The sequence below is a fragment of the Misgurnus anguillicaudatus genome, chromosome 17 (assembly GCF_027580225.2).
Source record: "Misgurnus anguillicaudatus chromosome 17, ASM2758022v2, whole genome shotgun sequence".
Lineage (NCBI taxonomy): Eukaryota > Metazoa > Chordata > Actinopteri > Cypriniformes > Cobitidae > Misgurnus > Misgurnus anguillicaudatus.
Window position 1 is genome coordinate 3,126,727 of NC_073353.2, and position 27,595 is coordinate 3,154,321.

The window sequence follows — 27,595 nt, forward strand, 5'->3', positions numbered from 1 at the left end:
CTTATTAGAAAAAAATGGGCAAAAAGGCAAACTATAGTGTATTAGGGTATTTGGGTTTTATTTGAATATACAAAAATCCTGCATAAGTAAACAAAAAGCTCACGGGTTTTGCAATGAGTAAGATTTATCTGTTATTAATATTTGTTGATCCTTTTTGTGTTAATATTTTGGAGTCATTGTAGTCCTTGGCTCTCTTTCTTAACTTTGGACGTGTGTTGTGTGTTTGTCCACAGTCCTTACTTCATACAGTCAGCACTGACCTATAGCTATATTACATCTTTACATCAGTGAATGCTATATAGTTATCATCACAGAAATTCATTAAAGACTGTCAGAAAGAAGCTGTCGAGGCAGTACTTTTTAAAAAGGTCCTAATATTCACCATTTATGTACTTATACAGGATGTGACCTTTGAGCTACTAATATGCACTCTTTGGTTCCAATCTGTATCTCTAAGTTCCTAATATGAGCTCTTTAAGTGCAAAGGTGTACTTTTTGAAAAGGTATTGCCCCAGTGACAGCATTTATTTTTTTACCATTTTTTCTGACAACGTACTTTGCATAATATTTTGGCAATAATGAGTTAAAAATTAGTGATATGCCGATATATCGGGCCGATATTTGCGAGTTTTTTTGTGTATCGGCATCGGCTAATACAATTTCCGGCATTATTTACAGACAGTGCTGGAAGCCGCAAGGGATTGGAGGTCATGTGACTAAAAACAACCGACCTTTCCATGACAACATCAAAAGATGGTTCCATAGCACCCTCGCCTGTTTTTACTATTTGTTAAATATAGTTTTTTTTAAGTTCAATAAATGTAACTTTTTTTAACGAGACTTGTAAACATTTGGCATCATCACTGTGTCAGTTTTAGGATGTAAATTGAGTGAGCAAACTCAGTATAGGCTCAAAATATCGGCTCAAGAAAATCGGCAGCCTGTATCGGTCATCGGCTAAGGCTGATGAAACAAAAATCGGTATCGGCATCGCCACTGAAAAATATCGGTCGATCCCTATTAAAAATATGTTGATAAAATAGAGATTATTCATATAATCAAGGGACGAACCCAACCGTTGGTTTAAATTTTCCCAAAAAAAAATTTTTATTTGACCCAACAATAATGGAGTAAAACAACCCAACATAGGTTAAATTACAACACTCTGGGAATGGCTGGGTTGTTTTTGACCCATGGTGAGTAGATGTTGGACGGAACATGTGCTGGGTTCAAAATTACCCAATGTTGTTGTTATGCAACCATGGGGTATAATAACCCAGCAATTTTTAGCCCAGCATGTGCTCTGTCCAATATTGACCTATTATGGATCAAAATAACCCAGCAATTTTTATAGTGAACCCATAGTGTTAGGTTTGTACTTTTTTGACCTAATGCTTGGTTAAAAAAAAAACAGCATTTTTTTTTACACAGTGTGTGTGTGTACACAAAAATGGACAGAATACAAATTGGGTTATAAATAAACATATGCTGGGTTTTTGTTATCCCAACCATGAGTTGAAACAACCCAGCATATGTTTCTTTTTAGCCCAACATGGGTTCTGTCCCATATTTAACCAGCATTGGGTTAATAATAACCCAACTGAATTTGGAGTGTATGTTCAGTTTCTGCAGCTCTCTCAAAGTAATCAGTTTGATCAACTTTATACACTAGAGGGCATCATAACCATAATGAAAGTGAATCCAGAGGAACTCTTAATATTTACAGCAACAATAATTTGTCTGTATGACAACAGCAATGACATGACCTGAGAAAATGTCAGTACAAGATGACTCTATAATATTTTATTCAAAAGGTGCACTGCTACTACATTTCCTGTGTTTTTATGGAAAACATTACTGGTTCTTAATCAGGATGGGGAGAGCGGGGCACAAAGTAACACTTTTTGGCTTTGGCTCTATCATTAAAAAAATAGATTAATAATTTTTTACATAAACAAATGGATACTTAAAGTATGTTTGTGAGACCTACTGTTATCATGCAATTACACTGATAATTGATATTTGGATATTGTTTATATATCTGCATAATAGATAGATATCCACAAAATGATCCATCCATGATCCTTCATCTAATCATTCTTGTATTAAGGGGATCCTTGTACCCCACTGTGTAAAAGTGTTTTCAATCCCAGCTATCAGTTACTATGAGTTGCTGACATGTTTCAAAATGCTGTTATGTTTTAGGTAACCAGACAGTGATTAAAATAATATAAGGTTGGTTTTGGTGACATTTATACTCAACTCGGAAATAGAAAAAAACATAAGATGAAGAAATTTACTTATATGCCTACAAAACACTCTTTGTTCAATATCTTAACCAAAACACATCCAAACATTTCACAAATTCACAGGAGATCTTCTGACAGTAAGAGATAATGACCAAAATGACCGACTGCTCGGCACTGTAGAAATATGTAAAGTAGCTGTGTTACATTTAACCCCGCGTTAGTTTGTGCCCCGCTCACCCCTACTTTATAGCATTAATGATGTTTCAGAAGATGATCAGCAATGCATTTCCTTAATTCGGTTAAAATAGCCTAAATCTAAAACCATTTATTATTATTTTGATGATTTGTATAATGAAATTCAAAGTGAATCTGCTGCTTTGTATATTGTTTGCACTGTGACCATTAACATTTATTAGAGCCTACAGTGAGGACCATAAAAACTTACTGAGATCTATTCTGCATATTTCCACCATTCACGCAGTCATATCTGCTTATTACAGTTTTAAATGTGATTCATATCTTTGTACACTAACAAGTTTATGCCACACAGAAACTTGACTGGTGTAAAGTCTTCTGACTGCTCTTAGATTCCTCATGATAAACAGTATTGTAGCTGTATCATAAGCATCAATTAATGAACGTACCTAAAGTGCTGTAATTAAATGACTGAATAATCATGAAGCAAATTCTTTTTGTCTTCTCTCGACTTCCTTCATTCCAGGAGTAGTGTGATCAGTGATTTATGTGTTTTCAGGAATGTCGTAAGTCACCTGAAAATAAAAGCAGGTCAGGGTGTCATGTTCATTAATACACTGAGGTGCCCTTAAAAATAGCAAATCATATAGATTTCCTTTTTTCTCTTACAATGTAAATTATTTCTGTACCACATCAAAGCTTTCTCTTTCAATACTGACTGAGGTCAGATTAGATATATCTGGTGTTGGTGTAAAGACTAAAGGTGTTGATGTGAGACCATGAGTTGTGTCTGCACCTGTAATGTTGGGATTATTTTTAGTGTCTGCCTGATTTGCATGGCTCCTCTCTGTTCTTGTAAGAAATTGTGTGAAGTAATAAGCATAAAGAAATCAGCTTAAAAATGCAAAGCGGCCTAAACCCATGCAAAGTATTGTTGGCTATTGCTACAAATTTATCCGTGCGACTTTTTTGGGGTCCAGGGTTACAATTTCATTAGTTCTGATGGTTTCAATCTCATTGGATGAGCCAAGTTTAAAATTGTTATACAATAGTCGTCCTTTAGACACCTGTGACCAAATGTTTTATTAATTCTAATGGCCTACAGTATATAACATTTAAAAGCTTTGCACCTGTGCTTGATAAAGGTCCTTGAAGTAAAATCTTCACTTTTGTCAGATTTAATCCACACAGTCTTTCTTCACTATAATCACGGTAAAACATGTTGTTGTATTCTCCAACACTGGAAAATACTGTAATGTGTATAAAATGGATCCCAGACCAGCAGGTGTACTCCGATCTACCTCATGATTTTGAGATGAATTTAAACAGTTTCCTGGCTTAAGGGCTTCGTAGGTGGAGCTAATGCATCTCACCAATCAGTACACAGGGTTTGGCTTTCGTTATTAGTCAGGTAACTTCAGTTCAAACAGTTGTGTTTTTGGATTTCTTTGACCAGTATAGTAAGATTATTACATAGAAATAGATGTTTACGTGCTTGCTTTTTGTATTTTCTAGTGAGTGTGATTCCTGTCATTCCTAACATTCAGCAACGTGACACACACAGTCAGTGATTATGTAGTTTAACCTGCTGCCAGACAATAACAACAAGCCTCCATTTTGCTGATCTAGTCTGTGATATTCCTTTTAATCCTCACCTGTTCTGACTTCAACTTTCAGCATGAGTGAATCTTTCTTCATTTGGTCCAGTTTAGAAGTTCACCAGCAGTTTACTGCATGGTAATGAGGATTCCCTTTATCATCAGCTTTCCATTCAAGTGCTTTCAAAGACAGAGAGAGAGAGAGAGAGAGAGAGAGAGAGTATGGTCTGATGAGCACACTACAGCTGGACACATTGTCATGGGTTCACATTATCATGTCCAGCATACTGACTGCAGTCATTGTGAGGAAAGCGAGTGAAACATGAGAGAGAAAGAGAGTTTTTTAGCTCCGCCCCTCAGAGTAATGGTAAAGTCGATGTGAATGGTCTGTAATGAGTCAGTCCTCTGAGATCGCTCACTGTGAGCAGTCATGAGGTGTGGTAAGGATGTGCACCCCTGTTGTGGATGGTTTCTTGCTAAATGCTGCTGTTGTTGTCGTGTGCCAGGTGAGTTTCATGGTCTTCTACATCTTATGCTGTTTACAGAGTCAATATTCATTGCTCCAAACTTACGACCTGTGAATGCATGCAGCTACTTTAGTTGGTTAATCATTTTTACGTGACAAATAAGATTAACCTTAAATGAGATGTTAGATTCATTATTTTCATTCACTTGCACAAAGTTTGGACTGAATTTATGTTTTCCTTGCATGTCATGTTTTTCCTTGCATGTCATGTCCGTCATGTTTATGCAGAGATTATTTGAATGATGATTAATTAATTAAATAATCAAATGAAAATGGCCTTGTTAACTTAACACATTGATTTACTACTTTTAATAGGTAAAACAAGCACTTATGAGAGTATGCAGGTCTTTAATATAGGCATAAATTAATTATTATTGATTTATTTGTTTAACATTTTTGATCAGTGCATAATTTCATTTAGTTTTACTTTATCATTCTCATAACTACTACAACTTAAAAAAGTAGTAGGTGTGTTTCTTGACTGGAGTAATGGTTTCTGTTCAACAGTGTGACTTGTTTAAGTTGTTTAGATATCTGCTTGTGTAGATGGGTAAAATACAGTATACATGAGCCTTTCAACATCGATATTATGGGTTAGAGATATGTATATAAAGGAAAGCATATATATTAGGTGTTTTGTAGATTTTCTTCATTATATTAATCATCGTTCATTTAAATAGTCCTGTGATGTGACAAACCCAATACAAATATATCTGTGTAACTGTACCCTATACAACATTTGTATTTAGTGAGGAAAACAAAAAAGCGATTTGTCTTAAGTAAGCAATGATTTAAGAAGTGTTATGCAAAGTAACTGTTAGCTTACAAAGTTTCAGCATTTTATAGAGACACTTTTGTAACTGTTCAGGGAGAGAGAAAAGGTCAGACTTGACATGTTCCTGTCAAGTACTCTTGGAAATCGTTTACAGATGTTTCTTAAGGGTGTGAGGGACGTTTAGAGGATGAGGTCATTAAAACTACATGTATGATAAGAATTATATCATCTTTCCACCTTGTGCTGCAGCAGAGGTGTGTTTTGGTTATAGGGTGCTGAGGGGATGACGTATTTTTGTAGGCAAAACCCGGAAGCGAGCATAGTCCCCAAAGTCAATGGGTTTTTTGAATGGGGTTTTGGTTAAAGACCATAAATAGGATCTTTAGTTAACATGCCCATGATATTTTCACGCTTTATTCTATGACATTAAACACACCCCACTCGTGTCTTTTTTTAAGCTTTGCAAGTGCTTTGTGTATCTATCGGTGAGATTAACTAACCCTAAACGCATAGGGAAGCTACAGTAGCCACCACAGGACAAACACCGTCTGAGAACACGTAGTGACAAAACAAAATCTGTAGAGCAGTTTGTCCATTTAGGGCTACTGTAGAAACATGACGGTGAATTTCATGTAATGGGAACCTGTGGTGTATGTAGATAAAAACGGCTCATTCTAAGGTAATAAAAACAATATAGGTTATTTTGTAACTTCTTTATACAGCACTGATAATATAGTTATACAATAAGTGTGATTGTACCACATGGAGATTAAAAACACACTGGAACGTATAATATCCACATGTTGACAGGACTAATTTGCTAATTATTTATTAACAGCTTTACAGAGTACAGATTTGTACGTATTCCTATTCATAAATTCAAAAATAACCGCAGGCATTGGTGTTTCTTACTCGTGTTAATGACATGTTTTCAGTCGTATTTTATTCATTTACTGTAATGCACATCTTTAAAATTCATATGATTGTGAGGAACAAATCCAAATTTAGCTTTTTATCCAGCGATCTTGATCTCAGTTCTCATCAGAGACCGTAAACATCAAATCTCGGGTTTGTTATTCAATTAAATTCAAGTATTGCGCCTCAAGAAGCTTTACGACACATTGCTTTATGGCAGTGATATCAAACGCTCATTTGCTTTGCGTGCTATGTCAAATATTGCAACATTGCCGTCTTTCAGTCTATGTACTTTTAAAATTTGAAATGCACGCCTAGACAGAGAGAAGCTGGATTAAAGGTCTGGTGGATTAATAACTTTAATATTTCTCTGTACTTCATCATTTCACAATAATTAAGTTAATGTGATTACACTTGTCTGTCTGTTGTGCTTTTATTTCTAAGAGTATATGATTTTAATAAACGGTTTTGGGTAGGTTTAGGAGTAGGACTGTATTGGCGGCTGAAATATCTTTTAAATGCTATATTGTTACTAAAAATGTCCCACACATTTCTGTCCATTATGTTGCAGAATGTAAAAAATACGTATTTTTTGGGGGGTTAGGCTAAGGTTTGGGGTAGGGTTAGGGTGGTAACATTATCAATAAAATGGTTAAAGGGAAGTTATAAAGCAATCTTTATGGTATGAACGTTTGTTAAATTTATTACTTTTTGTAGCTGTAAAAACTTAATAATGCTATGAATAAATGTTGCAAATATGTCTTTATTGCACGCTTAGGGTTAGGGTTAGGGTCCAAAAAAGTATGTTTTGTGTTTTTTAAAAGTTACGTACAGTATTAATACTACATATTAACAGAGACCAGGCTGGTATATTATATTGCATGCCAGTCAAGAGATCTTTCTAAAAGTTACACAGTGCACCTTTAAAGGGTGGTTGCCTACAAGTTGCTACATTGGATTACATGAGATGCATTTAGACTTCAAAATTTATAAAAGCTGTGTTTATCTGTGAAGATCGTCCTGTTGGACAAAACGAGTAAGTGTCAACCTGTTTATATTTTGCGATTTATCAAAAAATCTATAGGAAAAATTAATGGGCCTTTTGGCGAGGCAACCAGTGTCGAGCTAACTTCCGCGTTGGCCTAAAGAAGTACGTCAACACCATGGCACTCTATTTTGTGGCAAAGTTATTTTAAAGCATGATTAATTGTCTTCTTCACATCTCTTGCTCGTGTTTTCCACTGATATTCACTGTGGAAAACACAGTACTGTGTGTTGTTTGCTTTCTCTTGTGTCATGGGTAGATCTGGGTCTGTTTGCCCGTGTGTGTTTGCGTTGATGATGGGGTAAAGTACCTCTCTGCTCCTCTCTAATGTGGATAAAAGTGCTTTCCCTCACTGATTAACTCACGACACCTGCCTGCGGAAACAAGGCTTAAAAACACAGACACTATTGTCATATACAGAGGAATGTTTAGTGTAAAATCATTAAATATATCAATGGCCTGCGTTTCATCAGTTTTTTTAGTCATCAGTATATATTCCAGAGTTTTGGCTTCTATAATGTTTTGTAAAGCTTTAAACAGAAGGTAGGATGTTTACACACTTTTTATTCTTTCTACGTAGTTATCACAGTAAGTTGTCATTTTAGCTCAAATGCTTGGATTCAAGAATTACCTGGGTATACTTCACTTTTTATGCATACACAAGAGTCAGGATACAGTGCGTGTAATGCAAATTTCATCATCAGAATTTATTTTATTCTTACACAGAGGGATTTTTGTTATTGAATGTCTATGCGCTGGTCGCCCGTGTGTGTACATGTACAGATGTATGTTGTATGAAGGCCACGAAAGGTATTTAAGTCAATTTGTCTCAACGTGCATGTATCGATTAAAGGAATAAATTACCTCAAAATAAAAAATTAGCACATATTTTACTAGGGCTGTGCAAAAATATCGATACAGCTAACTATCGAGAAAATGGCAGAACGTTCAGCTCTATTTTTTTTTTAAATTTTTGATAAAAAAAAGAAAAAGTATTGCAATTTATGGCTTTTCAGCTTTAAAATGGCATTGGATAGTGCCGCATTTTTAAAAGCTCCAAAGATAGGGCATCCCTCCATCAGAAAAAAACCATATGGTTATTAAATGTCTTCTGAGGTGAAGTGATGGGGTTTTGTAAGAAAATATTTATATTACAAATGTTATAAACACATGTTCACGAGAGGGTTGAGGTCATGTAAAGGGTGACCTCTAACACAACGTAAAAAAAATTCATGGCTTCACTTCAGAAGACATGTAATAACTGTATGGATTTGTTTTTGATGGATGGATGCGCTTTTTAAACTTTAAAAATGGGGCATTATCCAATACCATTACAAAGCTGAAAAGAGCCAAGATATTATTTAATATAACTCCTACTATGTTTGGCTGAAAGAAGAAAGTCAAATACATCAACAATAGGTAGGTAAAATATGTGCTATTTTTTATTTTGGGGTGATTTATTCCTTTAAAGTTTCTTCCAATGTGCGATTCGTTTTAGAGGTCTTGAGAATTTATGTTGTATGTGCAGGCAAACCTATCATAAGTCTGTCTTGCGTTTTACTTCTAACATGCTTTGAAACTGAAAGTGATTTTTTAAATTTTATGTTCACACAATTCTAATTTGCTTTACGAATGACGAACAAGCACCCAAAAATGCCAATAATTTTTAGCTATGACCCTGATAAATCTCATTGTATCATTGCCATCAGGACATATCTAATATTTAACTACAGCAGGTGTAAATAACATCAGCCATAATATGAAAAATAATCTGTTAATGTGTAGCTCAGTATCTCTGCTCAGGGCTGATGTTGAACTCCTCTTTGAAGACCACATTAAACCAAATCCTATTTTCATCAAATGAACTTTACTGTCTCTATAAATGAGGACATGGAAATGATTCACTCAATTGTCTTTTTTCTAAACTCTTGAGGAGTTTATGCTGCTGTAATGTAGAGTCAGCAGAAATGAGAGGATTTGTCACTTCAAGCATGTGAAACTCCTCACCTATGACTGGAATGCTGCCGGTCCAGACTGTGTGTGTGTGTGTGTGTGTGTGTGTGTGTGTGTGTGTGTGTGTGTGTGTGTGTGTGTGTGTGTGTGTGTGTAAAGTATCTGGTAAAAATCTTCTTAAACATGTTGGTTTTGTTGACAGTAGTAAAATGACTCAACAGCAGATAAGAGAGGACTCATCTGCCCATTTGCTTCATTTAAGACGAAACTATTTACTCGTATCTCTGGATTTCAGAGAGTTATGTAGGATGACACATTGTTTGGCAAATACGCTTGGCTTATGCTTTATGGAGGTTTATGAATGGATAACAATACTTATCATTTTCAGATTTCAGCAGGTGTTGCAGTAAATTTAAGCAATACATAAACACACACTGGAGTACAGAATGATCAGATCTGAAACACTAGAGAATTTAACTTAAAGGTGCCAAAGAATGAATTGTAATAATCTGTTAAATTGTTCTCTGATATCTACACAGAAGGTTTGTGAATTTATTAAATTAAAAAGTATCTAGAGATTGTTTTATATGTCCATTTACAACCCTAGGATTTGCCTTTAGTATGAAATGGTCTATTATTACCTTATTTAAAAGGGTCATGAATAATAGTAAAATAAATAAATGTAGAGCTCTGCTCTGATTGGCCGTTTCACAGAGAAGCTCCTTCAGTAGCTCTGTGTGTGTGTAAAAAGATCTTATGTTTGAGTCTGTATCAGATGAAGATACAGGTTTTGAGGAATAATTAATTGTTTGGAGATTGTAAATGGACGTTTCTGAGTGATAAGTTTGTTTGTTTTTTCAGTATGGACTTGCAAAACTTAACTGTAACATCAATAGTAGAACTTTAGCCTAAACGTTAGCATAAAGCATTAACTAGCATATAGCGCTATCTCAGCAGTCATAACTTTGTTTTAGTATTGTAACAACATTGTAATTACTTTAATGTTGGGGTGTACATCTCGACTGTAACATCACAGTTGGTTTAATGTTGAGATTGGTCTGTTTTCCAGCCGTCTTTGCATGGACAAGGTTTACATAAGGAGGAGGAAACAATCGTGTTTAAGGCTCACTTTATGTCATTGCCATTACAGAACTCTTAATATTCATTTATGCCTGGATAAATACAGTTTTACATTGTATACGTGTTACTATGTAGAGCAATTGCTTTTTCCAAAAGGTTTCTAACCTTTACTGTTATGGTTCACGTTCATATTACTCATTTTTCAAAATTGTAGAGCATTGTGTCACTTTTTATGAGAAGTGTAATGGTGTTGAAGCATTAGGGAGTGTCAATCATCATTTCACAACATCATTGGAGACTCACATGGATAAATGTGTCTTCATCAGCATTATCCAAACAAGTAATAGTTCCCCCTAAATGTATTTGAACTTTTAAATCACACTTAATGTTTGTTATCTACAAACATCTACAGCAAAACATAAAAAATTGTGTTAAAAGTAACCGCAAGTGGCATTTATTTATCAAAAAAAGCATTTTATGAAAAGATATTTGTTAGGCTTAAAGTGGTTGTCAAACATGGTGTAACATGTTCATAGTTAATGTGATGAACTTACACCTGTGTGAACTTGAGGGGACTCACATGAACCTGACCATGCATAGAAGTCAAAATGGTTGAAAGTGCAAATGAAAGCAAAGTAAGCCAGAGATTCCTATTTGGAGATGTCACTTGCTTTTAGATATACTCTTATCTAATGCAATTACATTCAGACCCAACATTTAACTCAAACCACACTTTGAATTAAAAATGAAAGCTGTACCCAAAGTAAGGGTCTTGATGTATCTAAAGGCCAGAATGCTATAAAGACTTTGGGCTGGGGATCTTTTGATGTAGTCATAGGGCTGGGTTGTATATCAAGTCTTGGTAATATATTTGTATTTTTTTTCTCAGCGGGATACAGTATAAGACGATACCGTCTATATCGGTATGGTCTGATATGACCCTCCGCCTTTATTTTCATCATACACTGTTTTAATAAAGGTGATTGTGCCCAAAATGCCCTGGTACCTCCTGCAACAGCCTAGCATTGTGGCTATGAGTTTTTCTCTGTGTCAGATGTATGTTTGAGTGTGATTCATGTAGTTACACAATCCAGGCGCTGCTTTCTGTTGAGATGTGATGTGACCATTAATAAATGAACAAAGAAGTCTCTCTCCGGAGAAGTGTGTGTGTGTGTGTGTACATGTGTGTACGTGTAAAGGGCAGTGTTTAATATCTGCTCTCTTGAGTCCACTCACAAGAAGCTGTCGTCAGTAAGTGTGTGTGCATTACGCAGGTTTGCTCTTCAGAAAGCACTGCGATGCTAAAAAGAGCGACAGCATGATTGCAAATAAGATATTGCTTTTTTCAAAAGGGAATGTCTCAGTAATTACTTACTAACTGCTCACATGTTTCATCGAGCCTAACCTAAGACAGAGATTTGGTTTTAAAAGGGTCCTATTATGCCCTTTTGCAAAGACTTGTATTTGTTTGATTTTGATCTCTAATATAGGTTTTTATACTTGATATTTTTTACATTATTTCAGCACTTCTCTTCCCAGTCTGTCTGTAACACTGTCTCCTGAAACCCACTGATTGGTCAAGCTGGCCTAGTCTCTTGTGATTGGACACCTACTTAGAGTGTGTGTCAGAAATGCCGCCCCTTACCATAAACACAAAAGTCTTTTCGACTACAACACATTACTAAAGAAGCTAAAACAAACCTCAATTCCCAGGCAGGAATTATTAAATTATTTCACGTCATGTGACAACATGTATGAAGGAAGCACGTTGTAGTTCTTAAAACGTCTCCCTTTGGAGTAGACTTTGAGCTTTGTAACTTTGCTAACTTTTTTAAGCTGAAACGGCAACTTTATACACTAACCGAAGTAGAAAATGCATAATGGTTGCATTTTAAGGCCAGCTCATACCCTTGCACGCTTTGATTTTTAAACACTGGTGATTGTCTGAGCTGAGCTGCTGTCTGTCTAGTGTACTGTACTGTACTCACCCTCATGTTTCTATCACAAGTGCTGTGATCAACTCTCACAAGGTCACCTTCTCTAATGAGTCATGCATTAAACCCTGTAGCCATTCTCAAAACAAACTTAACACAAGCACACAAAGATGTCATCAGCTCATGGATTTTGATAGCAGTGTTTTTCAAGTAAAAGTACTGCTGAATAAATGTCAGTCGTTGGAGATCTGCAACTAATGCAAGCAAAACATAAGAGATAAAAACTGATAATAGAAAGCACAAAGGCAGTGCTGAAAAGGGACTTTCTAAAACCCTTAATGTGAAAAACACTGGCGTGCCTTAATGTACCTAAACAACGACCAGGGGAAACTAATTTCAGTCAATTTTACTTGTCTTTTTATCACCATCAAGCGTTTTTTACATGCTCTTATTTTGCGGATAAAGTGAAAAAGCTCACATTAAGCCGATAGAAGTCCATAATAAAGAAACTGCTTAATGTGGCTTAACATAGCTTAACCATGAGTAGCACCACAGAAATGTAAATTAGATTATTACACTGATAATTAATCATCAACATGACACCAGAAAAGGTGCAATTGCACACCATGTTGTTTTATTTACAGAACATGTCAGAAACCGTAAATGTCAATTCTGTGTTAAAAGCTTCTTGAGCTTTATACCATACTGCTGTTGATTATGACAAATGTAATATCTGCAAATGCCAGGATGAAAGGTCCCGATAATGTTAGGAATATTAAGAATGAATGGGGCCTAGCACAAAGCCCTGAGGTACACCACAAATAGTTAATGCTCCACTGAATGGTTCACACAGAGATTTGAAGTAGTGGAGTGGAGTTCCCATGATGGCCAGTGTTGTAAGGATAAATGAAAGGATCTGGTGATTTACAGTGTCAAAGACAGCAGACAGAGCCATCAAATTGAAGATGGATTACAGTATATGGAAGAAGCTTTCATTAGCCACTCTGTGATTGATAGCTGGATAGACTCTGGTGAATGTCAACATTTGATGTGTAAATGGTCGTTGTCTAAGAGTTTTCTCTGGGAAGCAAAGAAGAGACCATATTTAAAACAATATGTTTGTTTCTGTGGGAGGGGGCAGGTCTGTAGTTTTAGTGTAAATTTATGGGTTTTCAACAATAGGGTTACCTGCTTGAATGTAATGGGGAATAATGCATTGATGATGACCAAATGGCTATATATAATGCATAACTAGAAGTTCTTAGAAAAGTAGTCTTCAGTATTTAATGATAAAAGCATCAAACTGATCCTGACTCTAATTCTTATAGCAGTTTATTTAATATATTTATTCTTGTTACATGTGTTTTTTATATTCTTTTATAATCTCATCTTTTATATTTTCTGTAGTGGCTTTGCACACAGAAATGGATATATGCTCATAGAAATCAGATAAAACTGAATTGAATCAAATTTCAATGCATTATTATTCTATTCAATCCTATCTCTTATTTTTATTCTGCAGACAACTATTCAGTTAGCGGTCCTGATGGAAAGACAGAGTCTGTGGCCACGTTGCAGCCGCAGGCGTCCTTGAACTCCCTTCAGAGCAGCTCACCGGGACCCAAACGCTCAGGGAATACACTGAAGAAGTGGCTGACCAGCCCGGTCCGACGCCTCAGTCACGGCAGCAACATCAAGAAGGTTCCTAGCAAACAGAAACAGAAACGTGATGGACGTAAGAGCATTGACATGGGGCCGCCTGAACTACAGGATGACGCTTTGGAGGAGGTAACTCGATCAGTTTGACACATTACTGGTAATCTTTTCATTTTAAGGCAGGGTAGGCATTTTTCCAGAAACATTCTTGTTATTCAGGTTGAAAATCTCTTCAATTCCTGATAGCAATTACTAACTACAGTGATCTACATTTTTTGTAAATATATATCTTCTGTGGTAGGGACAGGAACATCACATTTTTGTCAAATCAATGCACTCACCCAATCCTGTCTATGGATAATCTGGCCCTGGTATTACGTAATCACATCGAAAGGTCACGCCTCATATATCGTCGCTGTCCGATGAAAACCACGTATGTCCATTTTGCCAATTTTTAGATTTTTCGACGGATTGAATGTACAGGTTAATTTTCGTATACAGTATGCTTCACATATCTAAATGGGCAAAAAAAAGTTGTGAAATCATGTCATCTGATTTTCACGTATATCCATTTGGTGTCAAAGCTGTCAATCATGCCGCATATCTCCCGCCCTGTGGAAGCATCTCGTAAAGTTTCATCGAAGCTCAGCACTGGATATAGCCAAATAAACATAGCCTGGTGAGACAATGACTTTCCTTCACTGAGGTAAACGTTTCCCCTGATGCCAGACGTACGTCTAGGAGTGAAAAAATTACGGTAGGACTGTGCAAACAACCTGTATAGCATTACCATTTCAGTGTATTGATTCATTGTCGATTCATAGTTTGCAAGAGACATTTAATAAATTTGTAATTAATATTAAATAAACTAAGCGTATTTAATAAACTAAGACGTAGGCTTTTTAATAAACTGAGCGTATTCATCTGTCAATATAAAACGCGACTTGGCCATTCTAATTAATGATCGGAAGAACACTTATCGACCACCATTACTGTACAATATGCACGTATGTCCATTTAAACTCAATTTTGGTCAAATGTGGATTATATCATTAAACTGGCAAGAATATGGTTACATGTAAAGATGTCGTACCAAGTATGACAACGCTACATTCAACTGCTTTTGAAATACGTGCTGAGTCCCAATTCGCATACTATCCGTCCTAAATAGTATTCGAAACTAGAATTGGTACGTCCCAAATCGTAGTATGTTGAAATGAGTATCCCAAAGATACCCGGATGGTCTACTATTTCCGATTACAATTCGAAGTGCAGATCAATGCACACTCTAACGGCTAATATTGCCCACAACCCATTGCGTGCGGGAGGGAGGAGCTTAACCATACTGACCCTCTTGCGTATTTGTAGTAATACTGTGGCTGTACAAATGTTAACTTTATTAGTCCAACGAAAGAAACATGGTTACTACACTTTTACTATAGTAAAGCATGGTTCATTTTCATCTGGGTATTTTTGAGTTATATAAATAAGTATAAAATTAAGTATAAAATACGTTAAACAATAGTTATACTATAAACTTTAAATATTTTAACTTTAAAATAAGTAGCTTTCGTTACACACATTGCACATGAACGTCAGAACCACCCGCCTCCCAAACGACCTGCGTTTGGGTCTAATGAAGCTCTGCTTCACTACTCAACTTGGTAGAACACATTGTAAAATGTATTGTGAAAAAAAACGATGAGAAAAAAAGATGGGAATAGTAAATAAAATCATATTGTACATAAGCTTAAAAGAATGAATGAAATATTGTTAACAGTCGTGGTGTGCGTAACTAACCACGTTTTTGTTCACGTTGCATGACGTCATCGAAATATGTCCAAGAACGTGCATACTCTTTTGTTACACACTCAAAAGTATGTACGTTTTCCTCACAAAAACAGTACACACTTTTAGGTCGTTGTATAAGTAGGCGAATTGGGACTCAGCAACTGTGTTTTTTTTTCACTTCCTGAAAAGTAACTGTTTTGGACATACGTGAGTTTTATCGGGCTGCGACGATATGTGAAACACACACTTGCTGACCATTTTAAACAATAAACTGTCACAAAAACATTAAATAGTATCGTTCCACATATAACAACAACGTCACTTTTTTATAGTGTAGTAAACAAATGAACTTTTATTGTAAAGTGTTACTATTACTGTAGTCAGCCTTATCTTTAACTTCATGTACAAGAATTGATATAGCAGATGTGTTATTCATTATTTAAGCAAGGTCAACAACATTACTGCAGCCTTCACATTTTTATTAATAATTAAACCGTCCGGCTTCAACTACACCAAGATAAAATGTAATCTTAACATGTGTTTGTAGTTTCTCTTTCTGCATGACCTGGTGAATGTTGACTGTGTTCTGTTCATTGATAAAGTGTTTAAGGGTGTGACGCTCATCTGAGTTTGAGGAGAAAAAGAAAGTTTTTATCATTTTCCATCACGTCGAAAGTTATCGTAATGCAGTTTACGGATCATAATGCCGTTCAGTGCTATTTTACGTCTGGTCTAACAGCACACGGTGATGATGGACAGCAGCTTTAGCGTCAGAGCGTTTCATAAGCTCTCCTTCATTCACCATCTCTAATTTTTTACGCAACCAGAGAAAAGTAGGCCTGTTGTCCTGTAGTCTGTATTAGTGCGTTATTAAAGGGCTGCTGTTGCCCCAGCAGATCGGAGGGTGATGATCAGCCCGACTCTTTACTCTCTCTCTGCCATATAATGGGATGATACAAAAGAGCCTCTGTGTTTTTGGAGCAGAGTATGTGAACGGCACCACAATGAACCACATTTACCATGACTGCTGTATTCCAGCACATTCCTCATCTCAGAGGATATCAGCTGTTGTACTGTAAAAGCAAAAACATAAGCAGTAAGCTCAGCAAACCTACCACAATTAGTCAGTGTTATTTGCCACAAATTGAGGTAAAATCACTGACACATAGTCTTATCACTGTAAAAAACATCAACATTTTGTCATTTTAATTTATTTTAAACTTTTAGCTTATCACATTGCAATAAGCTATTTCAACTTGTTTTTATAAGTTATCTTAAAATAAGTTAAAATTTCTCAAGTAAATCTGAAAAGTTAGTGTAGTCTAATTTAAAATAGCTCGTTAAAATAACTTGCGCAGACAATTTTATTTAACTTAAAAATGTAATGTAGCTACATTTTTTTTACCTTGGTGGCTTTTATAGTATGAACAGGAATAAAGGGTGAAATAAAAGACATTAACAAAAAAAAACATTAGTAATAACTAGTTGCAAAATGTGCTACAGCAATGCAGATGTGCACTTTTAGAAAATAATTGTCAAAATATTGTCACTTGGGCAGTACCCTTTAAAAAGCCCTAATACAGGGGTGTCCATTCCTGCTCCTGGAAAGCCAGCGTCTCTGCAGAGTTGCTCTCAAAGGGATAGTTAAAGGTGCAATGTGTAATTTTTAGAAGGACCTCTTGACAGAAATGCAAAAATAATATACGAAACTATATTATCAGGGGTGTATGAAGACCTTTTTATAATGAACCGTTATGTTTTTCTTACCTTAGAATGAGACATTTTTATCTACATACACCGAGTGTCCCCTTACATGGAAGTCGCCATTTTGTGCCGCCATGTTTATATAGAAGCCCTTTACGGACAAACTTTTTTTACTAAGTTTTCTCCGTCAATTACATGTTTTTCTGGTGGCGGCTACCGTAGCTTCTCTATGCGTTTCATAAGCGAGGGGTGAGTGGTGGACTCAGCCGTTGGTTGCAATTCCCAACCTCACCACTGAATGCCGCTAAAATTTACACATTGCACCTGTAAGTTTACCCAAAAATAAAAATTTTGTCATCTTTTGCTCAGTCTCGTGTTGTAACAAACCTGTATAAATTTCTTTGTTCTGATGAACACAGAGGAAGATATTTTGAGGAATATTTGAAAAAGAAAAAGAGTGCTTTTGAATGGGGCTCACGAACGGTTGGATTTGTATGTTTGTAACAACATGAGAGTGAGTAAATGATGACAGAATTTTCATTTATGTGTGAACTATCCCTTTGATATGCATACTAGAAACATCTGAAAGGTGTGTTGAGGCAAGTTGGAACTAAATTCTGCAGGACAGTGGCCCTCCAACACGGCTCTCCTGATTTTGCCAAGTGGTTGATGTCCTCAGGGCAACATTATGTTGACCCTGGAACAACATTTCAATCAACCAATCAGATTTCAGAAATAAGATTATAGTTTGTTTTAAATTTAAGCTTACAACCAAGATTAGCTGTTTCTAGACCATTGTTTTTTACTTATCATGTCCCTCTGATTTTAGGGTTTGGTTATGGTTGGGGTTTGGGGTAGGTTTAGGTTTTATTTAGAAAAATGTTGTCCTTGGGTCAACACAATATGTTGCCCTGAGGACATCAACCACTTGGCAAAATCAGTTCGAGCCCTCCAACACACCCCTGCCCTGATATGTACCATTAAGTATAGATATGTATACATTTGGTAGCAATATATGAACTCTTTAGTTCCAAAGCAGTACTTTTTGAAAGGGTACTGCCCTAGTGACTGCTGGGGTACATATTTTTTCTGACAATGTGGATGTTACAGTATGTGGTTGCTTGGGTCTTTGATGAGAGGAATTGATATAACTGGTAACAATGTGCTAGATATATTACATGTACATTTCGGGAATGGTTTTTCTCAAAGTGTCGTCTTTTTGTTTCCAGAGAGTGCATAAAGGAGAGGGAACACTTACCAAATCATCATCATCAGGGATGCACAGCGGAGGAGAGGATGAACCAGAGGACGAGTCACACACCCCTCTGCCTCCCCCGATGGAGATCATCAATAACACCTCTACTCAAGAAGATAAGGTATACAGACAGAGGGAGGAGCTTATAGAGTGTGATGTCATCAGCAGAGATTACACACACTGTCACTCATCATGTGTTTATAACAAGCTCCACCTGTCTTACTCATGAACACACGTAGTGACCTTACTAACAAATTTTTCTTCTTGATGTCAGCATCACTCATAACTCCTTGGGTGGAGGAGGCTTCCTGTCTTATTGTCAACTAACCACACATTTACCCTGTTTTTGCAATCAAGTGAAACTGCAATGAAATTCTTTAACTGTTCCAGTAAAAGGCTGTGCCTTTTAAGTGCAATTGTGTCTGGCATCTCATGAAAACATGTCTGGGTTACATTTCACACCAACAGCAAAAAAAAAAAAAAACTGTAGAAAGACAACAGAGATTTTTTGTTACATTTTGTCACCATGCAAATCGCTGGCCCTTTAAATGTGACCCTGTCTGTAGCTGCATTCCCATTAAAGATTTGTGCAAAACTTTAGCATTATTTTTTAAATGTCATCAAAAAAACTATTGCGAAATATTGGCGCAATAAAGTTTGTTATTTCGTGACATGGTCCAAAAACCATGCTGAAGGTTGTGTTCAACTTCATACGGTGGCATGCAGATCGACATGCAGGTGAAATCAAAATACCACAAGCGCAGCTTGAAAGTAAATAGTTGGCTCCCGAATCACCCTCGGAGTATTTCGATGTTATGCGCTTGTCGATTCTTGTGATATTGCATGAAGTTGACCACACCTCTTTTGCCTTGTCCACCAATCAAACATACCACGCTTTACTAATGTCAGTTGACCTGCAAATGTGGAAAAAAAACTGTTTCCATTGCAGTTTTGTGATATTTTTCTTGTTCGTATTGCCTGAAAATCCACCTCACTTTTAAAGATCTTTTTGCGATATATGGGAGTTTATGTGAAATTGGCATTAGGTGTGTTTTTTTTCATTTGCTATTTCAATTAGCGCAAGGGTAATGGAAACACAGCTAGTGAAATCCAGGTTAAAGTCTCATAATCCACTTATGAGATTGAGAGCATTAAAGTTTGATTTCACTCATTAATTTCAAATTGATTTCAATCGTTGACTGTCAGAATTAAAGATATCTAGATTATATTTTCACAGAATATTTTTTATTACCTTATGCAGGGTGATTTTATGTAAAACACTAAATCACCAAAAATGACTGGGTTTTTACAGACTGGGTCACAAATGGCCTAATTTTTAAAATATATTATTTTATAAGACGTTTAATATATATTTTAATTTCAAAAGAGACATGTTTTTTTAACATATAAACTCATCGCTTTGCATGCTTCTCTTAATCAAAGCTAGAGTAACATCCTGGGCTCTTCTTGTCCTGATCTGCCTGTGTGTGTTTCTTTCTCCTCTTGTGTTAATGTCTCTCTTTCCTGACCTGCTGTCATGTAGTCTTCTGTGCTTCTGGCTTCACGGCAGAGCTCGGCTGATGTTCCCAGCGCTGCTGAGCTTGTCAGTGCTATAGAGAAACTGGTCAAAACAAAGATGGTAAGTTTGTCCTGACCCCAGGCCAGTTTTTCCTCCTTTGCTCAAGCATGAAGCTTTGATGTAAAATGTCTTGATTTCCTGCTTTTCTCTGTGGTGGTGGTGTTGTTTTTTTGTTCTGGACAATCACTGTTAGAGATCTTTTACAGTAGTGTCATGTGTACCGTCACACCACATGCCTGTCTTTTGTTCTGTGTGGGTCTGTTTTATTATTTCCGAGATGCTTGTGTTGTACACATGACCTGGTTAATGAAGTGCAGTCAAACTTGTTTGATATAAACACGCTGATCTGTTCTGTGTATACTGTACAGTGGTGATGTCAGCTTCTTCTGATTCATTTATTTGCATTTACAGCTAATGTAACTTAAATAATGAGACATGTAGTATTTCTAGTGAAGATGAATATTTTAATTGAACTGCCTGAACGTTTGATCGAAGATGTTACAGCTCTCAACACTCTCGCTGCATCCGAAATCGCATACTGTGACTAGATCAGGCTTCCCACGGGTCCTTGAAATCCTTAAAAGTTTGTGAATCTGGGGGGGGGGGAATTCAAGGCCCTGGGAAGTTTTTGAAAACATACATGCATAGATACAGGCCATTGAAAGTGCTTGAATCTATTTTATGCAAGAAGTTTTCTGGAAAAAATCCAAATTATTCCCTGTGTAGTTAAGGAGAATATCATAAAAATTCTAGACTTTAAAAGCACACGTGCTAAACTGTTCGCTTTAAATGCTTATATTTTCTGTATGCTAATGTTAATGTATACCAAAATGCTTTTTTGCATAGTTGTGTTTGACACATGAAAACGTCTCGGGTTACGTATGTAACTGTTGTTCCCTGAGAAGGGAACGAGACGCTGTGTCTCCCTTGCTATACTTCCTGCGTCCCTGTAACGTCGTCTTTGGCAATATTTCAGATAGCGATATACTTTCTGGCTCCCGCATCACCCTGTCTTTGTCATTAAGCCTCACCATTGGTTAAATTTGATATACACATTCAGATGCACTTACCCCTGGATGCGTCCCCAAAGTGTCACCGCAGTGACGCAGCGCGAGTTCCCTCGAAGGGAAACTGTAACAATGTGTCTTAAAAGGCAACACGATATAACTTTGCTCTCACTTGAAATGTGTCCCCACATTTAGTCCTTGAATTTGAGGCTAGTGGACTTGGAAAGTCCTTAAAAGGTTCTTGAAATTGAAGTTAGCTAAAGTGTGGGAACCCTGTAGATGAAGTATCTACTGTTTTATCATTAAAACACTATGTTTTATATTGTATGTGTGGGGTGCCGTATGAATACATTTCGAACATACTGCTCAATGTTTTCATTGTGATGTAACCTATATGTTCTTTGACCTATGACATAATCAGAACAACCATGACCATAATTTATTTTAATTGGCCTCACGGGATAGTAAAGTGTCCAAGTGCGTGAAGTAGTGGTCATCCAATTACTTTTCGCCTACTATTTCTCAAATACTACGAATTCGGACATGTTCAACTACAACATATTATGAAAATGGGGATTTTTAGACACAGCCCCTGTGTTTTTTGTCAGCTGGGATGCTTTAAAAACGGTATTGAAAACACGTTTGTTACTTTTTTATAATTTGCCCCAAATCGTCAATACTGTATGAAGAAACAACCAAATTGTAGTTTTGTAAAGATAATTTAACACAGACAACATTAATATTTGTATTCATTATATCTTACGATTTTAAGCAGAAAACCTTCAGACACCAGCTTGTAGTTTTAAGATCATAGTAAACACATATACAAGAGTCAAGTTTTTCAAAGCTTTTGACTTTTAATGTACCAGTATGTCACGTTTTGACCTTTCACATGCATGTACAGTAAGGGTTGAACAATAATTCAATATTAATATATTTAGTTTTTTCAATAAAGTTGATATAGAGTCTAAACACATTTCGGATATTTTGATATACATTACAGGTCATGTCTAAAAGCATGTGTTAAATGTTATTGTGTCATCTTCTGTATTTTATGTATCACGTCTAGCCTCTTTAAATACACTGTTACCTTATTTGTATGTTGTTTTTGTTGTTCCTCTAGACGTTAGAGCCGGGGTCTTATCCAGGATTCAGTCCAGTTAACCCAGCAGAGCAAAGCCCTACACCACCCAGAAACCCCGAGCAGGAGCAAATAGCCAAAGCTCTGCGGGGACGAATGTAAGAAGCACAAACTCTTCATCCTAAAACGCTTGTTTGATGGTGATTGTATGTTTTCTAACTCTGTTAATGGTTGTGTGTTTTAGGTTTGTTGTGAATGAATTAATTCAGACAGAGAAAGACTACGTGAAGGATTTGGGTATTGTGGTGGAGGTAAGAACAATGTAAGACAGAATCACTAATAATAATGTCAACGCAATGATTTATAGGTAATATAGATTCGCTTGACATTTTGTCATGCATGTTTTTGTCAGTCTGCTTTGATGATTAAAGCCATTTGCATCCACATCTTCATAAGCTTGAACATTATCTGCTTTGCCATCAATAGTTTGCATTGTTAAGATATCGTCTGTGTTTCAGTGTTTACTTAGTCTGCTGTTTATTATCATTTACTGCCAGTAGTGTGAATTACTCTTGCTGTTTGTGTATTTGGATCGGTGGCTCAAATGTGATGTCATTTTGAAGGGCTTTATGAAGAGCATAGATGAGAAAGGAGTTCCCGACGATATGAAAGGAAAAGACAAAATCGTCTTTGGAAACATTCACCAAATCTATGACTGGCACAAGGAGTGAGTCTCTTAGTTTATCACCAAACAGAGAAATATTTTCATTTTCCTAGAATTTAAAAAAAAATATTTGTTTGCTTTCTAAAGTTTCTTTGTGGGTGAACTGGAGAAATGTCTTGAAGATCACGAGAAGCTGCCTGGACTGTTCAGTAAACATGTAAGTATGTGCGTGTTCAACATCACTTGTGTATCATGTATGCATGTGAGTGTATCAGTCATTAAGTCTTCATGTATTTGCAGGAGAGAAGACTACACATGTATGTGGTTTACTGCCAAAACAAACCCAAATCTGAATACATTGTTGCAGAATATGATTCATACTTTGAGGTAGGCACTCCTTTTGTGTTAAGATCACTTCTAGATATAATAATGAATGATTGTGTACGGTAAACATCAACTTAAGATGATATGCATGTGTGTGTGTGTGCTTATGTTTTTGGCTCTCAGGCGATTCAGCAAGACATCAACTCTAGACTGACCATCAGTGATTTTCTCATTAAACCCATTCAGAGAATAACTAAATACCAGCTACTACTGAAGGTAAACTCAAAACTGTTTTGTCCTTGCATTGCTTGTTAATAACTGATGTGTTTTCATTTCTGAATGTATTTACGTTTCTAAGGACTTCTTGAAATACAGCGTAAAGGCTGGGTTGGATTGTCAGGATATAGAGGTAGAAATTATTTCATATATTTTGTTTTGCATTTGAAAAGCTATGTCAGACTTTATATTTATATTCTAACTCAGTATGCTTAAGCAAAGGTGAAACACAGACATGTTTTGTTTATTTTGCCATGCAACAGAAAGCGGTAGATCTGATGTCCCAGGTGCCAAAGCTGTGCAATGACATGATGAATCTTGGCAGACTGCAAGGATTTGAGGTATTTTGAAAACAACTGAAGAGTTCAGATGCAAAAGCTGTCTGCCCATCACCTCCATCAAAAATGAGATACTGGGTCTCATTCACTATTAATTGCGTACGTTTTTCGTATTTATACGCACATTTAAACTTCTCATGAAAATTTGTATTACCTAATTCACAACACGTGCGTACGCACATGAGTTTTTCTTATACTTGTTTTTGCGTAAGTGAATTTGGAGTGTTCTACATCAGCGGCCGAGTGCACATCTTTGCAATTTGCATAAAACACGCCCAAACCAGCTCCATATAAGGGCTTTCCGTAGCGCAGCACTAGTTCACAGAAATGTTTTTATCTGTTTGTCACCAAAGCAAAAGACCTTGAAAATAAATTTACGATCATATTTAGTACCGGTGATTTTCTGTTTTGCTTTGCATTTTTGATTTGGAAGATTTTGCTGTCGCTGGAGAAAGCCAGATGTGCTGTGTGTCCACCGGAGTAACAGTAAAGTATTGGATGCGATAACAAAGACATTTATTGATATGACATTTTAATTAATATATGACATTGATGATGGGCTAAGCCAGAAACGTTTGTATTTTTGCATCTTTGGCCATTGGATTTTTTCGGCATAGAATGAATGTTTTTTGACATTATTTTGATTACTGTGTGCGGACTTTTCTTCTCTTTATTGTTCTAATTTTTGGAGTGACGCACCGGTGTTACCACCACATTGGACCAGAGGCGCGGACGCCATCCCTCTACAGGCATTAATATGACAGAGACATGCATCTGTATCTAAAATAAAATAGACAGGAGATCAAGTGATTGATATTTGGACTTCTTATTACATTTACATAATGTTTACATTAGGCATTAAGCAGATGCATTCATATAGAGATTTAAAAAGTGAGAAAGTAAAGCGTGAAGATTTTTCATTATGCGCATTTTATATGTGTAGAAAAAATAAGTAGGCTATAATAATGTATAATATCCTGTATATAATAATAATAATAATAATAATATAGATAGCTTTAGCTTCAGATCCCCTTAATCCCGACCTCAGGCTATTCTGAAATATTGGTTTGCTGGAAGAATCCAGTAAATGCCAAGTCAAATTTTCAAGTCCTTAAAATGAATGGAAGACAAATTGGATGAACGACAGCATGTGTATGAGACAGATTTTAATTGCAGTTTTTACACCATTATAGGAGGTTTACAGAATATATTAAGATATTGACAGAATTTTTGAGGCTTTTACCTTTATTCAGGAAAGACAGTGAAGAGTAACTTGAGAGAAAAGGTATGCATGTACTGACCGTGGGTTCACACCAGCCGCGTATCTCGCGTCTAGTTTGCCACTTGAACATTTTGAGTTTACTCGGTTTATTCGCGCGTGAAAGCCGCGAGTGAAATTCTAGCCATTGAGACATTCATGTGGAAATTCACGTCATGGGAGGGGCTTCTGCGACTCTGCAAGCTTTCTGTAATCATGTAACTACTAGAGCAAGCTCCTGATTGGTTAATGCACCACGTTTTTCCGCCAATGTTCAAGTTTTGCGCGTTTGCCGCAGCAATGCTCAATTCGCACCATTCGATGAGGCGGAATCACGTCTACTGCGCCGCACTAAACGCCTAATTCGTGCCGCAAGACCTCCAGACGCGCGTCAACGCGTCTTCACATTGACTTAACATTAAAATCACTCACGCTTGACGCCTCTACCGCAGCTGGTCTGAACACAGCATTATAGGTTTTGCAGCAAAAGAGTAACATTTATTAAAAACAATGAAATGACATTTGTGAGGCATTTCAATTACTGATTAATAATATTTTCATTGCCATTAAAGTGAAATGACTAAATCTAAACACAAGAGTCTGATAAAAAATGCTGATTTACAAGAAAACATGTCAGATGTGGCGGATCACACAGAACGTGTTTAAGGCACCTTTTTTGAATAGTTTTCTATGGGCAATGAGCTTTATGCGACTGCTGTGTAACACGTGCAGGAGTGCGCTGAAGTTGAAAAAGTCATCTCTAAGCGGAAAAGTGCCCAACGTCATTTGCGTTTCTCCATTGTCCAATCAAATGAGGGGAGAGGCCTTCTGTTTTTGTGACAGAAGTTTACAGTTGCTTGGAACAACGGAGACTGCACTCGCTCACTGTCTCCTGTGTGTTTGTGCACCTCTCACCCTCGATAAAGGTCAGAGGAAGCGCCCTCTTTTAAAAGTTTCTGCTAATATGACAGTTAACAGCAAAAGAACACTCACGCTTCAATATTTGATTGACAAGACACCTGCCTCGAGGGTCACATTTTTTAGCTTTTAAACGCCTCGCATTTTAAGCAGTAAAATGCATTTGGTGTGATCGCCCCCTTAGAGGTTTTTGCATCTGAACTTTTCAACTCCTCTCTAAACATTTTGTGATTTACTGTTTCTACATTAATCATCATACTGTTCGTTATATAAAGAACGTTCTGTGAAAATGTAAGCTTGATATCAAAGTCAAATATCTGCTATTGTAAAATAAATAGATCCAACTTCAATTTCTGTTCAGATGAGCTGCACTTGAAGTTCAGTGTCAATAAACACACAGTACACCTGTGCTGTCACTGCCTGGCTCCGATGGCTGAATGTTTGTATGTTTATTTAGGGAAAGTTGACGAGTCAAGGGAAGCTCCTGCAGCAGGAGACGTTCTTTGTGACAGAACAAGACTCTGGGGTTCTGTCCCGCAGTAAAGAGCGCAGGGTTTTCCTCTTCGAGCAGATCGTCATCTTCAGCGAGCTCTTACGCAAGGGCTCATCCATACCGGGATATCAGTTTAAAAAGAGCATCAAGGTAGGCTTGTACACTGTTGGGTGTTAAAGGGGACATTTCACAAGACTTTTTTAAGATGTCAAATAAATCTTTGGTGTCCCCAGAGTACATATGTGAAGTTCTAGCTGAAAATACCATATAGATCATTTATTATAGCATGTTAAAATTGAAACTTAGTAGGTGTGAGCAAAAATGTGCTGTTTTGGTTGTGTCTATTTAAATGCAAATGAGCTGATCTCTGCACTAAATGGCAGTGCTGTGGTGGGATCGTGCCGATTAGGGGGGGGGGGGGATTATTATAATAAGATTCCCTTATGACATCACAAGGGGAGCCAAATTTCAATGACCGATTTTTCAAATGCTTGTAGAGGATGGTTTCACATTTTCTAGGTTAATAGAAGCACTGGGGACCCATTTATAGAACTTAAACATGGAAATAGTCAGATCCATATCATGATATGTCACCTTTAAAGGATTACTTCATTTTCATAAAAAAGATCTAATAATTTACGTGATTCCGAAATCAACATGATTAAGTGATACGTAAGGTCACGCTGGTGTGCCTGTGCAAGATGAGAAGTTGTGGTTTAAAAGTACATATTTTCTATTTTTGTTGGCGAAAATTACGATGGTTTCGCTAGATAAGACCATAGACTGAAAAAAAAGATGAATGACGCCCATTTGCTCTCTTCCATTGATGAAAAGTGAAGCCGCCAGTGTCCCGATACGGCACTGACATCTTGGGTCTTGAGTCTGCACAGAATTCTCGCAGAATGCGCATATCACAGCTGTCTATCATGACGTGACACCACTGTTTTTATATCATTAAATAACTAACTAAAACCAAACTTG

At 36.7% G+C, this 27,595-nt stretch overlaps 1 protein-coding gene across 8 annotated transcripts in view; it reads left to right on the forward strand.

Moving 5' to 3' along the window:
- kalrna (kalirin RhoGEF kinase a) overlaps positions 1 to 27,595 on the forward strand; it is a 203,563-nt gene that overhangs the window by 162,625 nt on the left and 13,343 nt on the right. For 6 of the 8 annotated variants that reach the window (XM_055216257.2, XM_055216259.2, XM_055216258.2 and 3 more), the window contains 12 exons: positions 13,793 to 14,058; positions 18,651 to 18,797; positions 20,220 to 20,315; positions 22,386 to 22,501; positions 22,588 to 22,654; positions 22,967 to 23,070; positions 23,155 to 23,224; positions 23,308 to 23,394; positions 23,515 to 23,607; positions 23,690 to 23,740; positions 23,871 to 23,948; positions 26,579 to 26,764. In XM_055216257.2, coding sequence (XP_055072232.2) covers positions 13,793 to 14,058; positions 18,651 to 18,797; positions 20,220 to 20,315; positions 22,386 to 22,501; positions 22,588 to 22,654; positions 22,967 to 23,070; positions 23,155 to 23,224; positions 23,308 to 23,394; positions 23,515 to 23,607; positions 23,690 to 23,740; positions 23,871 to 23,948; positions 26,579 to 26,764 — 1,361 coding nt within the window. Of the gene's footprint in view, positions 1 to 4,398; positions 4,549 to 13,792; positions 14,059 to 18,650; positions 18,798 to 20,219; positions 20,316 to 22,385; positions 22,502 to 22,587; positions 22,655 to 22,966; positions 23,071 to 23,154; positions 23,225 to 23,307; positions 23,395 to 23,514; positions 23,608 to 23,689; positions 23,741 to 23,870; positions 23,949 to 26,578; positions 26,765 to 27,595 lie in introns of those variants that run through there. The other 2 variants (XM_055216265.2, XM_055216260.2) reach the window with 2 other exon arrangements.